We start from the raw sequence: 20,497 nt of genomic DNA, 5'->3' as shown, positions 1-20,497 counted from the left end.
CATACAAAGAATGGATGGGAGGCATGGCATCCTTCTTCCTAAAGGCAGCCCCCAAAGGCAGTTTAGGCTTCCCAGTCCCCAGTGGGAGATTCCTCAGTTTTGCAGTTCACCAGCCAGGGGGAAGCCTTACTTCAACAGCCACCATGTGCCTTTCCCCCTCGAAAGGCTAGAAGAAGTTGGAAAGTGCTTGCTTTTTGGAAAGTGTGTGTGGTTTTAAATCTCTGTAGGAGTCAGGCTGGGCGAGCTGGCAGAACAACATGGCTGTTTCCAGTGAGCTGTGAAGCTGTGAGAAAGGAAGGGAAACCAGCACAGTCTCTCCATTTGTTTTACAGTCATTTCAGAAGTCATTTGCACAGTAAAATAGAGAATAAAGAGTAAACTAGAACCTTTGGTTTCCCTATGTGGGTCTGAAGAACTTGGTTGAATACAGCAGATGGTTACATTCAATAACTCCCATGAGTAAATTGCCTCAGTGAAATCACAAAAGTGTGGACTTGCAAACTTTATTTTGGCTGGTGTGTGTGTTCACTTTCATTTAGTGGACATGCAGCTGCTGGGGAATGAGGAAATGAAGACTGTATTCAGGGGAACTGTACTGCTATATTTTTATTTATTTATTTTAAGGAATAGAAAAGTTTCCTGGCTCTACCCCCCAAAGTCCCCAGATATTTTCTGAATTAGACCTGGCAACCCTAGGCAGCTGTATAAGGGTTTGTGACCCAGCAGAAAGGGTGTCACAATCCATCTGAGGATCCTGACCCATGGGCAGCAGATAAGGTTGCCATCTTCCAGCTGAAGCCTGGAAATCTCTCTTTAACAACTGATCTCCAGACATCAGACATCAGTTCCACTGGAGAAAATGGCTGCTTTGGAAGGTGGACTTCATGGCATTTATACCATGCTGAGGTCCCTCTCCAGGCTCCACCCCCAAAATCTCCAGATATTTCCCAGCCCAGAGCTGGCATCCCTAGCTGCAGACCACTATGCTAGGCCACAGTTCTTTGTGTGCTCTAACCACATTCAGATTTGATTGCTGCAATGCATTCTGTATGGGGGCTGATTTGTAACACAGTTTGGAAAATGCTTCATTTAATTTCTTTTATGCCTTCATTTAATTTCTTTAGATGTATTGCTTAATATTTTTTGCTGCTAATCTGAATTTAATTTTCTAATTGCTGCTGTTCCTGTGTCATGTCTCTTGAGCAACTAGTCAGTAGTAAAAAGGAGACTTTGAGCAGAAAGCACAGAAAATTGCGTTTCACCAGATATGAATGAATGGCTTCAGAAATTATGGTATCTGGTGTTAATGAGTAAAATAAAACCAGCTTGGTATTTAGGCCTTTCCTGGATGGCTCAGGCTAGCCTGATCTTGTCAGATCTCAGAAGCTAAGCAGGGACGGCCCTAATCAGTATTTGGATGGGACCAGGGCTTTTTTGTAGGAACTCATTTGCATATTAGGCCACACCAACTGATGCCAAGCCAGCCGGAACTCTGTTCCTTTATGTTCCTGCTCAAAAACAGTGCCATGGTCGGACCACTATGCCCTTAAGGCTCGTATGAATATCCCACCCCAAGCCCGTTTAGGCGGCGAGCCTATTTTAGCTCGCCCGCGGAGCCAGATGGACCCCGAACGGTTCCAGATGGCTCTACGGGATCCCTGGCCCTCTGGCAACTCCCTCGATGACCTGGTGGAGTCCTGGAATGATAGGCTCTCCAGGGCCATCGATGAGATTGCACCTAGACGTCCTCTGCGCCCTCGCCTAAAGCTAGCACCCTGGTATAACCAGGAGTTGCGGCAATTAAAGCGAGGACTCAGACGACTAGAGAGGCAATGGCGGTGTACTCGAGACAAAGCAACTAGAACATCTTATAGAGAGTGTATGAAGTCCTATGAGATGGCAGTCAAAGCCGCAAAGAAAACATACTTTGCGGCTAAGATTGCATCTGCAACTTCGCGCCCGGCACAATTGTTCAACATAATTCGGACTCTTATAACGCTGCCACAGGGCAGCCCAAACGTTAGTCAATTGGAAATAGGCTGTGAGGCTTTTGCGAAATTTTTTGCAGATAAAGTCGCGTCGCTCCGCCGCGACACCCCCGCCATATTGGAGACAGTATCCGAACCCGAGGCTCCTTGCCTGTCTTCAGATTGTATTCTGGATGGTTTCGGCGCTCTCAGCTTGGAGGAAGTTGACAGGATCCTCTTGTCTGCACGCCCTACAACTTGCAATTCGGACCCTTGCCCCTCCTGGCTTATTAAATCTTGCCAGAGGGAGCTTAGGTATCCTATACGGGATATCATAAATAGATCCCTGATGGAAGGGCAATTTCCAACGCCTCTTAAGGAGGCAGTGGTCCGTCCCCTCTTAAAAAAACCAACACTGGATCCGGCCGAATTGGCACACTATCGGCCGGTCTCGAATTTACCCTTTTTGGGTAAACTCATTGAGAGGGCAGTGGCGTTGCAACTACAGAGTTTCCTGGAGGATGCTTCCGTCCTTGACTCCCATCAGTCGGGCTTCCGCCCGGGTCATGGGACGGAGACAGTGCTGGTCGCCCTGGTGGATGATCTCCAGCGGCATCTGGACCGAGGCGGCTCGGCGGTACTGATGCTGTTAGACCTGTCGGCAGCGTTCGACACGGTCGACCATCGGTTGCTGACTTGCCGTCTTGCCGACGTGGGGATTCAGGGGTTGGCTTTACAATGGCTTACCTCTTTCCTCAAAGGTCGGGGACAAAGAGTGGCAATTGGGGGTGAATTGTCCCAGAGATACCCGCTGGATTGCGGGGTCCCTCAGGGAGCAGTTCTATCCCCGATGTTGTTTAACATCTATATGCGCCCTCTTACCCAGATTGCCCGGAGATATGGGCTGGGTTGCCACCAGTACGCTGATGACACCCAGCTCTACCTACTTATGGATGGCCGGCCTGCCTGTGTCCCAGAAAACCTGGACCTGGCATTGCAGGCCGTGTCTAGATGGCTCAGGCTGAGCGGGCTGAAGCTAAATCCGACGAAGACAGAGGTCCTTTGCCTGGGTCGCCGTGGTCCAGGGAGGGAGATTCCCTTACCGGCCCTCGATGGTGTGCCTCTGTCAGCGGCGCACAGGGTTAGGAGCCTGGGGGTGCTACTGGAGCCTACCCTAACTATGGAGGCCCAGATAGCAGCCACTGCCAAGTCCGCATTTTTTCATCTTAGGCGGGCAAGGCAGTTGGCCCCTTTCCTGGAGGGCGACGACCTGGCAACAGTGATCCATGCAACGGTCACCTCGAGGCTGGATTACTGCAATGCCCTCTACATGGGGCTGCCCTTGTGCCGAACCCGGAAGTTGCAGCTAGTGCAGAATGCCGCTGCCCGGCTGTTGTTAGGGCTCCCTAGACGGGAGCACATCCAGCCGGGGCTTCGGGGACTGCACTGGCTGCCGATAACATACCGAGTTCGGTACAAGGTGCTGGTTATGACCTTTAAAGCCCTTTATGGTCTGGGACCTGCCTACCTTAGGGACCGTCTCTCCCCACATGTCCCCCAGAGAGTGCTGAGGTCGGGGTCTCAGAACCTCCTTATAATCCCTGGGCCAAAGGAGGCCCGTCTGAAAGCGACCAGGGACAGGGCCTTCTCGATTGCAGCTCCCTGTTGGTGGAATCAGCTCCCGGAGGAGGTGAGGGCCCTGCGGAACCTTGAACAGTTCCGCAGGGCCTGTAAAACAACCCTCTTCCGGTTGGCATATAATTAACTGTGAGCAGAATGCCTGAATATTAAATCTTAAACATCAGATTACTGAATATTGGAAATTTGAAGGACTGATTTAAGGAATAGTAGCATAGTGTATATCGATGTGAGTTTTATGTATTTTTAGGCTTTTATGTATTTTATTGTATAATTTTAATTGTATTTAAATCGACCTTTGTTAGCTTTTATTGTTGTAAGCCGCCCTGAGCCCACCTCGGTGGGGTAGGGCGGGATATAAATCGAATAACGTAAGTAAGTAAAGTAAGTAAAAAAAGTCCTAGATGGGACATTACCAAGGAATACCAGTGTTACTGTGCAGAGGCAGGCAATGGCAAACCTCCTCTGGATGTCTCTTGCCTTGAAAACCCCTATGGGGAATGCCATAAGTCAGCTGTGACTTGGTGGAACTTTCACCAAATATAAGGTTTCTGTTGTTGGTGTCCTAGACAGGGAGCCAGCACCATTACACCCGACAGCTCTTTCTATTCTTCTATAGATTTCCAGTTGCATTGCTGACCGATTTTCATAGGGTATTCTCATTAAGACCCATTCTCATTAAGGGTAGAGAATTGATCTGCGGGTATCTGGGGCTCGAGGGGTGCTGTTTGAGATAGAGACTCCAAATTTGCAGCATAGTATCCAGTATCTCTTTTCAAAACACCCTCCGAGTTTCAAAAGGATTGGACCAGGGGGTCCAATTCTATGAGCCCCCAAAGAAGGTATCCCTAACCTTCATTATTTCCAATGGAGGGAAGGCATTTAAAAGGTGTCCGTTCCCTTTAAATGTGATGGCCCGAACTCCCTTTGGCCTTCAATTATGCCTGTCACAACCTTGCTTCTGGCTCCACCCACAAAGTCTCCTGGCTCCACCCCCAAAGTCCCCAGATATTTCTTGAATTGGACTTGGAACCCTACTCCCTGGGTGAAACCAGTTGTGTCTCTACGCGGCCCCCCCGCACACAATTGCTGTGGGATGGCTTAGCTTTCCACTACACACTATCAATAAACTCAAGCCAATTCCTATCACGTCTCATTGAAGTGTGCTTGAAATGAGAGGGTAATGGATTCTGGCTAGAATTGTTGTTCTGCCACCCTTAAATACCAGCATGTCTGGGCTTTGACTGGTCTGCTGTATTATGCATGGCTCTCTCCCTTTGAGACAGCTGGGGGCACCCTGCTTCTGTTACCTACATAGCAATTATCCTTGCGTAGAGGTGTTTTCCAGCCTTGAAAGCCCCTGCACTTTGCTTTCGAAAGTAGGCAGCCACATAAACAGAAGCAGTGTTGTACGTCTGGGTCAATTGACACTGCCTTGGCTTCTTTCCAGTTCTGCCCAGAACATTATTGACTGCTACAGCCTTAAGTTCTGCACAGCAGCTCCGTCTGGCTAATCTGAGTTGTTTATATGTCTCCTATGGCATTTGCCTTCTCCAGAGGAGCATCTGCTAATGAGATGCTGTCAGCTGTAGACATGTAGGAGATCTTTATGGTACCGGCAGATAAATCAGGAGGCTACTTGAACAGCTGACCAAACTTGCTCAGAGGAGGTGCTCTTTTTTCAGCAGCAAATAGTCAAAGTGCAGCAAAATTTGGCAGGCCCCCCTCTCTCTCACACACACACACACCCCTTCTTCATTTTGTAGTTAGGATAAAGGCCACCAATAGTCAATGTTTTATTATTAACAATCTTATTAACAATCCCTGGGCCAAGAGAAGTTAGGTTGAAGGCCACTAGGGAGCAGGCCTTCTCGGTGATAGCCCCTCGCTGGTGGAACGATCTCCCAGAGATGGTGCGAGCCCTGCGGGACCTGAACCAATTCCGCAGGGCTTGCAAAACATTTCTTTTTCAGTTAGCATTTGAGTCACCATGTGGCAACTAAGACGGAACCTGATTAATGATTAATGAATGAATAGACACTCAGCCATCTTAAATACATCATTTTAGCACCTATTTTTATATCTTATATGTTTATATGTTTTTATGTATTTTAAATAATTTATTGTAATTAATGTTTAAGTTGTTATGTTTTATGAATCACGGGACTCCCATGTCTATTATTGTTTAATGTGAATCATGAGACTCCCGTGTCTGTTAGCCGCCCTGAGCCCGCCTAGCGGGGAGGGCGGGATATAAAAATAAAATATTATTATTATTATTATTATTATTAATGTTTTCTCTCCTGGGCTGCAGTCATACACACTAAATAATGCACTTTCAATCCACTTTCAATGCACTTTCCAACTGGATTTTGCCAGTTCACAGAGTAAAATCCAGTCGGAAAGTGCATTGAAAGTTGATTGAAAATGCATTATTTAGTGTGTGTGATCATAGCCCTGTAGTCACAGCCAGCCAGTTGAACTGTGGAACCTGAAACAGAAAATCTAGGTGGCTCCCACACCACCACATGTACACACACACACACACACACACACACACACAGATAAATATGTACACCTGTTTCCACAAAAATTGGTGCAATCCACAAACCCCTCTGTGGCAAACAGCTCCATTAAGACCCAGTGTGGGTAGAGTATTGGGAATAGGGTTGCCAGCCTCCAGGTGGGACCTGGATATCTCCTGGAATTACAACTGATTTCTGAATGACAGAGATCAGTTCCCTTTAAGAAAATGGCTGCTTTGAAGGCTGGAATCTGTAATTTTACACATTATCAAGGTCCCTCGCCTCCCCATACGCCACTGTCCCAATTCTACCTGCATATCTCCAGGAATTTTCCAGTCCAGCACTGGCAACCCTAATCTGGGAGAGCCAGGTTCAAATCCCCACTCTACTATGGAAACTTGATTGGGCCAGTCATAAAGTCTCAATTTAACCTACTTCACAGGGTTGTTATGAGGATAAAATGAATGCAGTAGGTGTAAGCCACTTTGTGTCCCTGTTGGGGAGATAAGCAGAGTATAAATTATGTAGAGTGGGTTTGATTCCTCACTCCTCCACAAGCACCTGCTGATATAACCTTGAGTCAGTCACAACTTCTCGCAGAGCTGTTCCTCTCAAAGCAGTTTCTGTCAGAGCTCTCTCAGCTCCACCTACCTCACAGGGTGTTTGTTATGGGGAGGGGAAGGGAATGGAGATTGTAAACCGCTCTGAGACTCCTTCAGGTAGAAGGGTATAGAAGGGTATAAATCCAATCTCTTCTTAAATAAAGCCATTTGCTTCTGTGGCACCCTTTCTCCAGCAACTCTTTACAGGCCAGTAAGCATTTATAATCCAAAATCATGACATCTAGAGAACCATGAGAGCAGGGTGTTTTTTGGTTTTTTTAAAATGCATTGTAATTCAGCCCCAAATATGTTTGAGTGCCTTAAAAGTAGAACCAAGAGTCAAAATGAAACAGATCAGAGCTTAAATATACTCTCCCTGTTCTTGACTGTGGTTCAACCTGCCAAAAATGATACAGAAACCAAGTTAGGGGGAGGGGGGAATGATAGATGGCACTTTGAAATTAGATTACGCCATTTTAGCAAGACTATACATATAAGTAGCCATTATTATTTTTAAATGAATTGTTGCTGACGCTCATACACTTGTTCTCTGTGGTTGAAATTAAAACGGAGTACTCATGTATCTAAGCTGTCAGTTCTAGTGGTGATAGGCAATGGTGCGAGGCATGACTAATATTTGCCTCAGAAATGTTACCTCAGTGGAGATATGACTGATGATTGCGCAAGAGTGGCCGACAGTAGCTCTCCAGACGTTTTTTGCCTACAACTCCCATCAGCCCCAGCCATTGGCATGCTGGCTGGAGCTGATGGGAGTTGTAGGCAAAAAAAATCTGGAGAGCTACCGTTGGTCATCCCTGCAATAGCAGATTATTTAAGGAAAGTTTTGATGTCCAGTAATCAGTAGATAAGTGAAAATTTGAGGCTCGTAAAGAATTTCGTCTGTAAATGAAATAGGATACAATTTATTCTTGTAAGTTACCACAGGTGTCCCCAATGTGGTGGATGCATGTAGGTGTACCTTGACACCCACCAAGACCTTTCCTGGTGCCTGCCAAGAGTTTTTGAAAGAGGGCAAAGGGATGCCAGCCTCCAGGTGGGACCTGGGGATCCCCTGAAATAGCAGCTCATCTCCAGACTACAGAGATACTTTGGAGGCATTGGGACTCTATGGCATTGTAACCCACTGAGGTCCCTGTTCTCCCCAGGCACCGCTCCCAAATCTTCAGTATTTTCTAACACAGACTTGGCATCCCTATTTCCACAACACAAAGAGCTTTGCTATGTGTCTGGAGACAAGCTGTAGAAGCCATTTTGTGACTGGCTCCACCTCCTGCAGCAGCCATTTTGTAAATCCCCTCCCCCTGGGCAATGTTTCAGAATTCCTAAGGTGTCTGCAGGGTCAAAAAGAATGGAGACTCTCATTCTGGTCTATTGGTTTGGCTCAAGATAAGGCTGGTTATCCTTAACAGAATTCATGGGAAGGACACCTATCTGTAGCTAAAGCTGACCCACTGCAGCATTACTTCAAGCCCATCTATAGTGATGAAACTAGGGTTGCCTTGCCAGCTCTGGGTCATGAAATTCCTGGAGATTTGGGGGTGGAGTCTTTGGATGGGAGGGCTTGGGGATGTCATAAAGTCCATCCACTGAAGCAGCCATTTTCTCCAGGGGAACTTCTATCTATAGGCTGGAGATCAGTTGTAATTCTAAGAGATCTACAGGCCTCACCTGGAGGTTACACAAAGAGATCCATGGAAAGACGAGAATAACAAATAAAGCTAAGGAGATTGTAAGCCGCTCTGAGACTCCTTCAGGTAGAAGGGTATAGAAGGGTATAAATCCCAAATTAGATTGGAGGTATCCTGAAGTGGACTGGTTCAAAAAGAGCCATCCCGAAACCTCCACACACTCCCCGGTGAAGTGCCTGCATCTTGTCTGCCAGGCAGCCAGGTGTCTCCAGATGTGGAGGCGCCTCAGAAGCCGGACTGCTCTTTCTCTCCTCAACAAGTTAAGTGCTCAAGCACTCATGCGTTCAAGCGCTCCCAACAGTTTTTAAGGGGGGTGGGGGAGGCAGAAGTGGCTTGGGGCAGCTTGGCACTTTCACACAGTCAAGTTGCCTTGCATATGCCCTGACACTTCCAGATGCCAACTGTCGGCTCAGAAATTTGTTACCGCTTCGGAAGTGGTAGCTTTTTGACCCAGCCTGCAGAGGATGGAGGATGCGTGACTATGCGATGGGGACGGGCGGCAGATATTTGTGTGTGGAAGGATTTTTTGGGTCAATTTCAGAGCCATCTCTGAGTTGGCCCAAAGTGTCAGTCTGTAATCACCCAACTTGTGTAAACCATAATGTGTGAATCAGCCTGTTACAGTGGCAGAAGAGATAGCTGAAAACAGTAGACAGGATCCACATTGCAAACACAATACTGCCATGCTACAATGTGACCAAGGCTATGGCAAAGCCACCATGGTACCAAGAAAGACACAAATAAACCATTAATGAACGTGTCCCATTCTGGAGTTGTCAACACAGTGACATAACTTTATGGCCTTATCCAAACAGATTTCTGTAACCAAGCGACATATTTGACAGATCGCTCGTGTTCTCTGTTGTCGATCAACACGGAAAGGAAGTTAGTCAGCGATTCTTCGTCCCCACCCATCCCCCTTGAGCTGATTTCAGTGACAATATATTTCCATGTTCACATTATGCCATTTATTCCTCATCCTGTAGCTTCCACAAAGACTCTTTGCTTCTCCCTAAGGCATTTTGGCTCCACATTTCCAAAAGGGCACAGGTCGCCGAGGAATCCACAGAAACAGGAAATGAAGCTTCCTCGGTCGGGTTTGAAACATTAAAACCTGTTTCCTCTCTCTGCCGCACATAAAAATCACCGGCAGCTGGGCACATTTCTGCAGGTTCGTTGTGAAAGCAGCCACTGAAGGGGAAGAGGCAGCAGGAGCCTCCTGTGAAGAAAACGTGAGGGACACTACCCAGCTCTTACAAACCTTGAGGATGAGAGATATATACTTAGTGCTGTTTTTAATGTTCTTGAAATGGAGGCACACAGAAGCCAGCTCAGCTGTAAAGACCCTGGATGTACCTACGGACCATGAAGCAAACACAAGCCACCCTAGTTTGACTTCTGCTGAAACGCAGAACTTCAGACATGGAGTGGTGACCCCTGAGGTTCCCGCTGCAGAAAAAACAATCACTTTGGTGAATATGAGCCATGAGGATGAGGTAAGACATAGCACTCCGCTACCCACAAAAGAGTCTCCAGGATTACAAACGGCATCAGTGACCCAGGAGAAGAATCCCTTAACGCCTATGAATCCCTCAAGAGGAATCAATGATAGTGGCATTCCTAATGCTAAGGCACCAGCTCTTTCTAACTACACTGGGATCCATGTGCAAAGCCAGCCTAGAAAAGGTCCTCTTCATGATGAAGCTCCTAGAAGCCCTAAGGGAACTACAGTAAACAGATCTTCCAGGCATTCGGACTACAGCAAAACACCCAGCTTTGAAACTACCAGGGGAAAGTAAGGAGAATCACTGTTTTGTTTTTTACTGCTTATATGCTCATTAGCCTTAGAAACATAGTTCACAGGAGTCCCTGCAAAAATGTTTTGGAATTTAGGTAAAGCCAGGATTAGGGATGCCAACCACCAGGTGGGACCTGGGCAGTGTTCCCTCTAAGCTGAGTTAGTGTGAGCTAGCTCACAGATAGCCTCCAGCTCACACATTTTTGTCTTAGCTCAGGAAAGATCACCCCAGAGCACAATAATTTATGCAGTAGCTCACAGCTTTATTGCCAGTAGCTCACAAGGTAGAATTTTTGCTCACTCCGAAGTTTAGAGGGAACATTGGACCTGGGGATCCCTTGGAATTACATCTCCAGACTATCAAGATCAGTTCTTCTGGAGAAAATGGATGCTTTAGAGGGTGGATTGTATGGTATTGTACCCCACTGAGATCCCTGTCCTCCCCAGGCTCCATCCCCAAATCTCCAAGTGTTTCCCAACCTGGACGTGGAAAACCTACTCCCACCCCCATCCCCTGCTGGTGGCCATGGAGACCTGGCAACCTTCCTATACATTTGTATCTTAAAGAATGCAGACAACAAAGCTCAGAAACCATGGTAGAAATAGTGGCTGGCTTCAGTGGGCTTTAAAGCAGTCTAATTTATGTGCAAGATTTCAGCCAGAGCATCAGCTGCACCAAAGGTTCTTAACAAATGTCAGGCAGCTATTCAGTTCAGAGGAAGAAGTGTACAACAGCTTAATATTATCTGCAACATGTGGTTGTTGACAAGGGTTTTAATGCTACTTTTCCAGCTCATTGAGAGAGCAAAGCAGTCCACTGTTTTTAGGAGCTCAAAGAGATAACTGAGGCCTTTTAAAAATAACACAATATAACATCTATGGATAAGGTGGCACAAAGCATAAAGAGGTCTGAATTAAGGATCACTTTGGTTTCCTGAAAAGGAGCCCACTGATTCTAGGTATATAAGCAATTACAAGTAACTTGAAGAAGTACCGTAACTTGTATCTATTTTATGGTGGGGTTTTTTTTCAATTGCATGAGAAAGTCTTAGCAAAGGCAGCATTTCCTAGACTCAAACTGTTGTAGCATAATTATGTCCATTGTCAGTAATGGAAAGTGAACTTTCCCATGCAGTTGAAGATGCTTTGCCAAGCTATAGCCTGCAATGGAAATCTGATGCATTCACAGTCACTTAGCATGGAGCAAGCTGAAAAAGTAATTCTCTTTAACAGGAATCACATAGTAAAAGGTCACAGTACAAGACTATGTACTTTGGGGCCCACGGGCTGAACTTATATACATCTCTGTGTTCCCGTACAAGCATGTTATTGGGTCATTGAACCGGTGGGGGCTTGTGATTGGTCCTGGGCTGCGGGGGTTTGCATCCTACAGCCCTTTGTTCTCAAGTCCGCAAGCTCAGTCCGTATGGTTCCAATGAGCCAGGTGGAAACACCAAAGTCTTCCCTTGAGTCCACATACATAACAGGGGTGATTTATCCCACCCCATCCTAGTGCTCACGCCCTTCTTGCTGGATCTGACTAAGGATCTATCTAAACCAGCAACCCATTTGCAATAATGGCCATACAAATTACCTCTGGGAAGTACGGGATGAAGGGAACAGCTCTCTGTGTTACTGCTTTTGCCTGATTCCAGTATTCAGAGGTCTACTGCCTCTGAATGTGGAGGTTCCATTTATCTATCTTGTTTAATAACTGAATTCATAATTTCCCCCCTAATCTTTTGTTAAAACCATCTGTGGGCATCTCCATGTCTTATGCCCATTACTTTAAAACAAGGCATCTTTTCAGTTGGGGAAACTGAAGTAAGAGATACAGTGGACCATGAAGAATAATCCCCCTTGCCTAAGAGAAGCATTTTTCACTTAAAGCATTTCTAAAAGACAGGTACTCACTTTTTCTGGAATCTTCTAGAGAGGGACATGCTGAATGATGCTTTGCCTCATTGTGTTTATACCTAGCATTCCTCGTGTTTACGCTAAAGACTATTTGTGAACTTCAGCTCAACCACTGTCTGAGATCCTGCTCAGGTGAAATCTTTGGGAAAAGAAAATGAAAATCATCTTAATAAGATTAGGGCATGAAAAGTTAGGTGCACCGGCGCATCTCCAACTGTTATTAACTAACAAATTTCAACCAAAGTGAAATTCAAAGACATTTGGAGAGTCTTCCTTGGACAGTCCATTTGTAAGAATGTTATGAAGAATTTTTTAAAAGTATATTGCATGGTCATTATTTCTCTGTTTAGGAACCTGATATCTTACCTTCCTACTTTTAAAAAGGTGGTTCGCAGGAATATTGTTTAAAACTGCTCCTTATAGTTGGTTGCCAACTCTGGGTTGGGAAATACTCAGAGATTTTTTTTGGGGGGGTGGAGCCCAAGAAGGGAAGGAAGGAATCCCAGCAGAGTACAATGCCATGAAATCCACCCTCCAAAGCAGCCATTTTCTCCAGGGAAACTGAACTTGGTTGTCTGAGGATCAACTGTAATAGCAGGAAACCTTCAGGCACCACCTGGAGGTTGCAGTAGCAACTGATGAAAAGAGCTAGAATCCCTGGGCAGCCCACAAAGCCCTTCTCTCTCCTCCCCTCAAAGCCAGAGGGTTCATAAGATGCTCTGAGGTGGCATTCAGCAGACTGAGGGTGGGACCACCTCAGCTAGAATAACTGACTGAGACCTGGGCTCTGGGTTCTTCTCCTTCCTCCTCCTCCTCTTGGGGCAAAATGTTTTTTAAAATGAGGTTTCTGAAATTTCTCAGGAGAGATGGGGAAGAAGAATCCCCAACAATTAAAATTTAGCCTAAAACCACCATCTTGTACTTCTGATTAGGCTTATCACCTTACACAGGGTGGAGACTTTTTGAATCTCCCCAATGCAGTGGGAGACAAGACAGCTTTAGCTCCTTAGAGCTGTTCCCTCCCCAAACTTGGTCCCTCCACCTCTCCTAGTGTGGCCCACAGGGCCTGGGCCTCAGGTGCCCCAGAAGGCGTGGCAACCTGCTGAGGCTACCATTTCAGACTGCACAGGAATGATCAAATTTTTGAAAATTTCCTTATGTCAACAACTCCCTCCAAATAGAAAACACAGTAGGCAAACAGCCAGCCTAGAATATTTTCTCCATTCAGAGCTAGTTTTCTCTTTGGAAGGGGGATCCCATATATACATGGGAGAGTGGTGGACTCAGATCTTGTGAACTGGGTTTGATCCCCCCCCACACACACACATGCAGCCAGCTGGGTAACCTTGGGTTAGTCACAGTTCTCTCTGAGCTCTCTCAGCCCCACTTGCCTCACAGGGTGTCTGTTGTAGGGAGAGGAAGGGAGGGAGATTGTAAACTGCTCTGAGACTCCAAGTCCTTATAGCCAGGTTACAAGTTGGCAACCCTTCTTCAAATCTGTTATTATTGGGTTCACCGTCAATGAACAAATGGAAGGTCTTGAGAAAGCTATTAATTGGTGTGGCACAGAAAAAGCATAATAGAAGATATCCTTAGGTTGAACAGACTTCTTCCTATTATTTTAAATGAGCCAAACTTTCTTTTCAATGTATGTGTTGTTAACGAACCATGTATGGACCAACACTGCAATCCAGTGTGCGGGCTCTGGCTAGTAAGCCCCGGGCAAAAACACGGTAGGGTTTCATTCCAAATGACCATACATAGGATCCATCTGCATCACATGCAAGGTCCCAAAGAAAAACCTCTGACAACAATTCTTCCAATGAGCCACATTTTTAATAGATTTTCCTAAATGATGAATTGTGACTAGGCATCTGCATGGAGGAAATAGCCAAAAAAATGACAGAAATAAGCTATTAGTTCAGATGGTACAGGCAGGGACAATTTGTACCAATTAGAAGGGCGTCGAAATTCTCAATGTTTCCCCCTTTGTGTTGTTTTTCATGCTGAAGTAGTAACAATTGGCCAGCGCGTGATTATTGCAGAGATAAATTTAATATTATGAACTAAATGGGGATAGATCTATAAAACCTTTTTAAAACAAAACCACCCCCCACCCCGCTTACAATGTGCTGCAGCTGACTGGAATGTTTTGCTTGTTGCACTTGGGTGCATATTTGTCCATCTCCTTGAGGAAAGTGATATTGTCATTTCATAAGGAAAGGGGGACAGAGCACTTGGGGTTGCCAACCTCCAGGTGGTGGCAGATCTCGTTGAATTACAGCTCATCTCCCGGCAACAGAGATCAGTCCTCCTGCAGGAGATTGCAATTTGGGGGGAATCGTATACCTGCAGGGCCCCTCCCCCTCCCAAATTTTGCTTGTGGGGTGGAAATTACACACTTGGCTGTGCATGCATTGAATGCAACACAAGAATTCAGTTCATGTATAAAGAAAAATCAGGTTGCACTGTGTGTGGAAGGGACTGTGGCTCATTGTTAGAGCATCTGCATGGCATGCAAAAGATCCCAGGTTCAGTCCTCGGCATCTCCAGTTAAAAGGACCAGGCAGTAGATGATGAGAAAGGCCTCCAATGGAGACCCTGGAGAGCTGCTGCCAGTCTGAGTAGGCAATACTGACCTTGATGGACCAAGGGTCTGATTCAGTAGAAGGTAGTTTCCTGCATTCATGGGTTGTGCATAGGGTTGCCATCCTCCAGGTGGTGGGTGGAGATCTCCTGGTATCGGAATTATGGTTGCCAGCTCTGGACTGTGAAATTCCTGGGCATGTTGGGGGTGGAGCCTGGTGAGGGTGGGGTTTGGGAGGGGAGAGACCTAAGTGGGGAAGAATGCCATAGCACCCTCCTTTCAAAGCAGCCATTTCCTCCAGGGGGAACTAATTTCTTTTACCTGGAGACCTGTTGCAATCCCAGGAGATCTCCAGCTATCACCTGGAGAGCGGCAGCCCTCATTGCAACTGAAGTCCAGGCAAGAGATCAGGTTGCCTGAAGAAAATGGCCACTTGGGAAGAAAATGGCCACTCTGTGGCATTAGACCCTGCTGAAGTTCCTCCTCTGCCCCCCCCCACAAGGCCTCAACCCCAGAATCTCCAGGTATTTCCCAAACAAGAACTGGCCGCCATACTTATGTGCAGTGTTCCCTCTAAGCTGAGTTAGCGTGAGCTAGCTCACAGGGGGGGTTTTGCCTCTGGCTCATACATTTTTGCCTTTGCTCAGGAAAAAATGGCCCCAGAGCAAACTAATTTATGCAGTAGCTCACAACTTTAATGTCAGTAGCTCATGTAGTAGAACTTTTGCTCACAAGACTCCACAGCTTAGAGGGTGTATTGCTTGTGTGTATGTGTTCAGTGGGCCTTGTGAATGAGGCTCTTGTCTTGAGTTCCCTGGAAGAAAAGTGAGGTAGAAGTTTAATAAACCAGTTTTTCCCTCTGTGTTGGTGCAGCCAGAAACATTATATAACGTGCAGCTGCTCAGTCTGAGCTTTAAATAAAGATGCTGTTGTGCTAATTGCTGAACACATAAACAGCGGCTTCGTTAAAAACACAACTACATCTAAAGTACCAGTTTCCCAAACCTCCCTCACTCACACAGGGAAGATTAGTAGGTATCATCATGACATTGCGTGCCGCTGTTCAGCGTAGGAAACACAGCCTCGAGAAGAATCTGAGGCATCTCTCAGAACTCTGTTTTGGAAGACGGCGAAGCGGTGAATTCTCAAAGAAAACGTTTCCTTTCTCTCTCTTGGGCTTTCAGTACCAAGCCCTACTTTGCGGTTTGCATCATGTGCTGGAGAGCTGCTGTTCTAATGGGTGGAGATTACATTTTCTCTGAAGTCTGCAGTAAACACTCCCACTCATTTCAGAATGGTAATTATGTCATTACTATTGACAGTTCTCTGAACGTTTATGACATTTCCATTACCACGTGCATTGCAAAGATTAAGAAAACCTCAGCCCGTTACATTATACTTGCCATCTGCACAGATAAGCCTCTTGTTAACAAAGGGTTTCGCTGGGCTGGGAACTCACTCCAAGCTGCTCTGCCCGGCTCTGTTGTAAACCTCTTTACTGCATTTCATACAAGGTCGCACCTGTCCGTCTCCTCCCATTTGCAGAAGATGGCACCTTTCAGATGGAAATTTAATACACGTTCCTGAAACTTCGTGCACAGAAAGGCCCTGCAATAAACACAGCCAATAAAAAGGAAATTCAGTGAAGGGCCTTCTTAGCTTCCGAGAATGAAGCTAAATAAGCTTCTTAAATAAGATTGCCACCTGTTGGAAAGCGAGAGAAGGAGAAGTAGTAATTTCCGTGCCAAGGAGTCTTCAAATCTGTATGCTTTCCTCCGTATGAGCAGTACACCAATGTACAAACTCGATCTGAGGCAGCCTTCTTAAGCACGCTTCGAGTGTATGCACTTATCTCTTCAAACAGCAGTCGCTTACTACTCCCACGCAAAACCCAGCTGTACAGTAATTCACGGCTGTGCTGTTTACATAATCATTCCACTTGGGTTTAAGCCACTGTGTCCCGTTCTCCTCAGCAGGACTGTAGCCAGGATGGGGCCCGTGGGAGCCCAGTTCTGTTGTCACAGGTCAGGCAGAGCCAAGGGTGGCTTCCTGGAGGGCTGTCAAGTGAGGGAAACTGAGTCCAGACCAAGAATTCAGAGCCAAGAGAGCTGTTACTAAGGGGTTGTCCAAGAGGCATAGTCAAGCAGTCCAAGAGTTATTCACAAGCAGAAGTCAAGCAGAGCCGAAAAAATATAGTCAGAAGCCAATCCAAGGGTCATATGGGCAAGGCAGGAGCCAAGGCTGTAGAGTCAGTGATACATTAACTTATTGGTTCCCCACCTGACAGTCTCCTATGGCTGGTGTGAAGAACTGGGTTTATGGGAGGGGAAGGCGCTTGAAGAAAAGGTGGGACCACACTGGGTGGACAAGGGGGATTTAAGGCTGAACAAAAGGCAGCTGGGGCTGGCCGGCCAGGAACTGAGCAAGAACACCAAGAGAGATACTAGGGATGGAGAATCTGCAAAGGGGATAATCCATCTCCTGGAAACCACTTGTCTGCTTGTCTCAACAGAAGGACAAGGACAGGAGGACAGCCCAGGAGATGGAGCTCACGAGGGATAGCGATGGGCCTCTGTATTGCTATGTATGTTAATTAAAAGTTCAGCAGCAAGTTCAGGTGCCAGGTTGTTTGTGCAGATCTGTGACAGCTGGTTTTTATAGGCATGTGCCTAAGGCCCAATTTGCAGCCAGCTGCTTGGGAATAATTCTGCAACTACTCAAGCAGCTTGCATTAGGCCAGCAGGCAAGCACTCCACCATCTCTCCTGTAGCTCTGCTCATAGCCTCTGTCTGTGGTGCTCAAAAGGCATGGGTGATGCTGGAGGGATGGGTACGATCAGCTTAGTTTCACCTGTAGACTCAGGGCCGGAGACTGTTGATGGCTATGCACCAGCTGTTGGCTGTGAATTGTGATCAGCCTGCAATTCATCTTCCTGCATGTTGGCTTCTGCTGACTAAAAACTGGTGACACATGGAGTTGGAAGGTACTTCCAGGGTCATCTAGTCCAGCCCCCTGCACAATGTAGGAAAATCACAAGTACCTCCCAGCTGCCCTCCCTCTCATGATCTGCCTAAGATCACAGAGTCAGCATTCTGTCAGATGGCCATATAGCCTCTGTTTAAAAACCTCCAAGGAAGAATAGCCCACCACCTCCTGAGGAAGCTTGTTCCACTGAGGAACTGCCAGGAAGTTCTTTCTAATGTTTAGCTGAAAACTCTTCTGATTTAATTTCAACCCACTGACTCTGGTCTGACTTTCTAGTGCAACAGAAAACGACTCCACACCATACTATATATGACAGACCTTCAAGTACTTGAAAATGATATCACCTCACAGTCATTTCCTCTCTCCAGGCTAAACATTCAACCTTTCCTCATTGGACTTAGTCTCCAGACCTCTCACCATCTTTATTGCCCTCCTGTGCACCCCTTCCAGCTTGTCTGTATCCTTAAATTGTGGTGCCCAACACTGAACACAATACTCTAGATGAAGTCTAACCAGAGAAGAGTAAGAACATAAGAACATAAGAGAAGCCATGTTGGATCAGGCCAATGGCCCATCAAGTCCAACACTCTGGGCGTTTTCGCACTTACCTTTTACTGGCGCGACCACCCTCCTCACGCCGGCGGATCTGCAGGGATTTCGCACCAGAAGCGCCGGCGCAGCCAAAAGAGCCGGCAACTTCCGTCGCGGAGCCAGCTCAAACGTTTTCCTGCTTCTTGGCGGTTTCCGTTTGAGCTGGCTCCGCGATGGAAGTTGCCGGCTCTTTTGGCTGCGCCGGCGCTTCTGGTGCGAAATCCCTGCAGATCCGCCGGCGTGAGGAGGGTGGTCGCGCCAGTAAAAGATAAGTGCGAAAACGCCCTCTGTGTCACACAGTGGCCAAATTTTTTATATACACACATACACTGTGGCTAATAGCCACTGATGGACCTGTGCTCCATATATTTATCTAAACCCTTCTTGAAGGCGGCTATACTTGTGGCCGCCACCACCTCCTGTGGCAGTGAATTCCACATGTTAATCACCCTTTGGGTGAAGAAGTACTTCCTTTTATCCGTTTTAACCTTTCTGCTCAGCAATTTCATCGAATGCCCACGAGTTCTTGTATTGTGAGAAAGGGAGAAAAGTACTTCTTTCTCTACTTTCTCCATCCCATGCATTATCTTGTAAACCTCTATCATGTCACCCCGCAGTCGACGTTTCTCCAAGCTAAAGAGTCCCAAGCGTTTCAACCTTTCTTCATAGGGAAAGTGCTCCAGCCCTTTAATCATTCTAGTTGCCCTTCTCTGGACTTTCTCCAATGCTATAATATCCTTTTTGAGGTGCAGCGACCAGAACTGCACACAGTACTCCAAATGAGACCGCACCATCGATTTATACAGGGGCATTATGATACTGGCTGATTTGTTTTCAATTCCCTTCTTAATAATTCCCAGCATGGCGTTGGCCTTTTTTATTGCAGACGCACACTGTCTTGACATTTTCAGTGAGTTATCTACCACGACCCCAAGATCTCTCTCTTGGTCAGTCTCTGCCAGTTCACACCCCATCAACTTGTATTTGTAGCTGGGATTCTTGGCCCCAATGTGCATTACTTTGCACTTGGCCACATTGAACCTCATCTGCCACGTTGACGCCCACTCACCCAGCCTCAACAGATCTCTTTGGAGTTCCTCACAATCCTCTCTGGTTCTCACCACCCTGAACAATTTAGTGTCATCCGCAAACTTGGCCACTTCACTGCTCACTCCCAACTCTAAATCATTTATGAACAAGTTAAAGAGCATGGGACCCAGTACCGAGCCCTGCGGCACCCCACTGCTTACCGTCCTCCATTGCGAAGACTGCCCATTTATACTGACTCTCTGCTTCCTATTACTAAGCAATTTTTTGATCCACAAGAGGACCTGTCCTTTTACTCCATGACTCTCAAGTTTTCTAAGGAGCCTTTGATGAGGAACTTTATCAAAAGCTTTCTGGAAGTCAAGGTAAACAACATCTATCGGGTCTCCTTTGTCCACATGTTTGTTCACCCCCTCAAAGAAATGTAACAGGTTAGTGAGGCAAGATCTTCCCTTGCAGAACCCATGCTGAGTCTTCTTCAATAACCCGTGTTCATCAATGTGCCTACTCATTCTGTCCTTGATAATGGTTTCTACCAACTTTCCCGGTATTGAAGTCAGACTGACTGGCCTGTAATTTCCCGGATCTCCTCTGGAACCCTTTTTAAAGATGGGGGTGACGTTTGCTACCTTCCAGTCCTCAGGAACGGAGGCAGATTTCAATGAAAGATTACAGATTTTTGTTAGAAGATCCACAAATTCAACTTTGAGTTCTTTCAGAACTCTCAGATGTATGCCATCCGGACCCGGTGACTTATTAGTTTTTAATTTGTCTATCAGTTGTAGGACCTCCTTTTTTGTCACCTCAATCTGACTCAGGTCTTTCAACACCCCTTCCAAAATTAGTGGTTCTGGGGAGGGCAAAAAGTTCTCGTCTTCCACAGTGAAGACGGAGGCAAAAAATTCATTTAGCTTCTCAGCCATTTCCCTATCCTCCTCAGTAATCCTTTTACCCCATGGTCATCCAAGGGCCCCACTGCCTCCCTGGCTGGTTTCCTACTTCTAATATATTTGAGGAAAGTTTTATTGTTGGTCTTTATGTTTTTTGCAATATGCTCCTCATAGTCCCTTTTTGCCTGCCTGATCACAGTCTTGCATTTGATTTGCCACAGCCTGTGTTCCCTTTTACTAA

The 20,497-nt window shown here is 46.4% G+C and overlaps 1 protein-coding gene across 1 annotated transcript in view; it reads left to right on the top strand.

The window, feature by feature from the left end:
• Positions 1 to 9,677: 9,677 nt before the first annotated feature.
• Positions 9,678 to 20,497, top strand: part of MMRN1 (multimerin 1) — a 110,010-nt gene continuing 99,190 nt past the window's right edge. Inside the window, exon 1 of the mRNA XM_060247057.1 lies at positions 9,678 to 10,236. Within this exon, the coding sequence (XP_060103040.1) occupies positions 9,710 to 10,236 (527 nt within the window). The 5' untranslated portion in view covers positions 9,678 to 9,709. The remainder of the gene's footprint in view (positions 10,237 to 20,497) is intronic.

Source organism: Heteronotia binoei, chromosome 9 (assembly GCF_032191835.1).
Source record: "Heteronotia binoei isolate CCM8104 ecotype False Entrance Well chromosome 9, APGP_CSIRO_Hbin_v1, whole genome shotgun sequence".
Lineage (NCBI taxonomy): Eukaryota > Metazoa > Chordata > Lepidosauria > Squamata > Gekkonidae > Heteronotia > Heteronotia binoei.
Note: the sequence above shows the minus strand (reverse complement) of the source record. Positions and strands in the feature narration are given on the sequence as shown.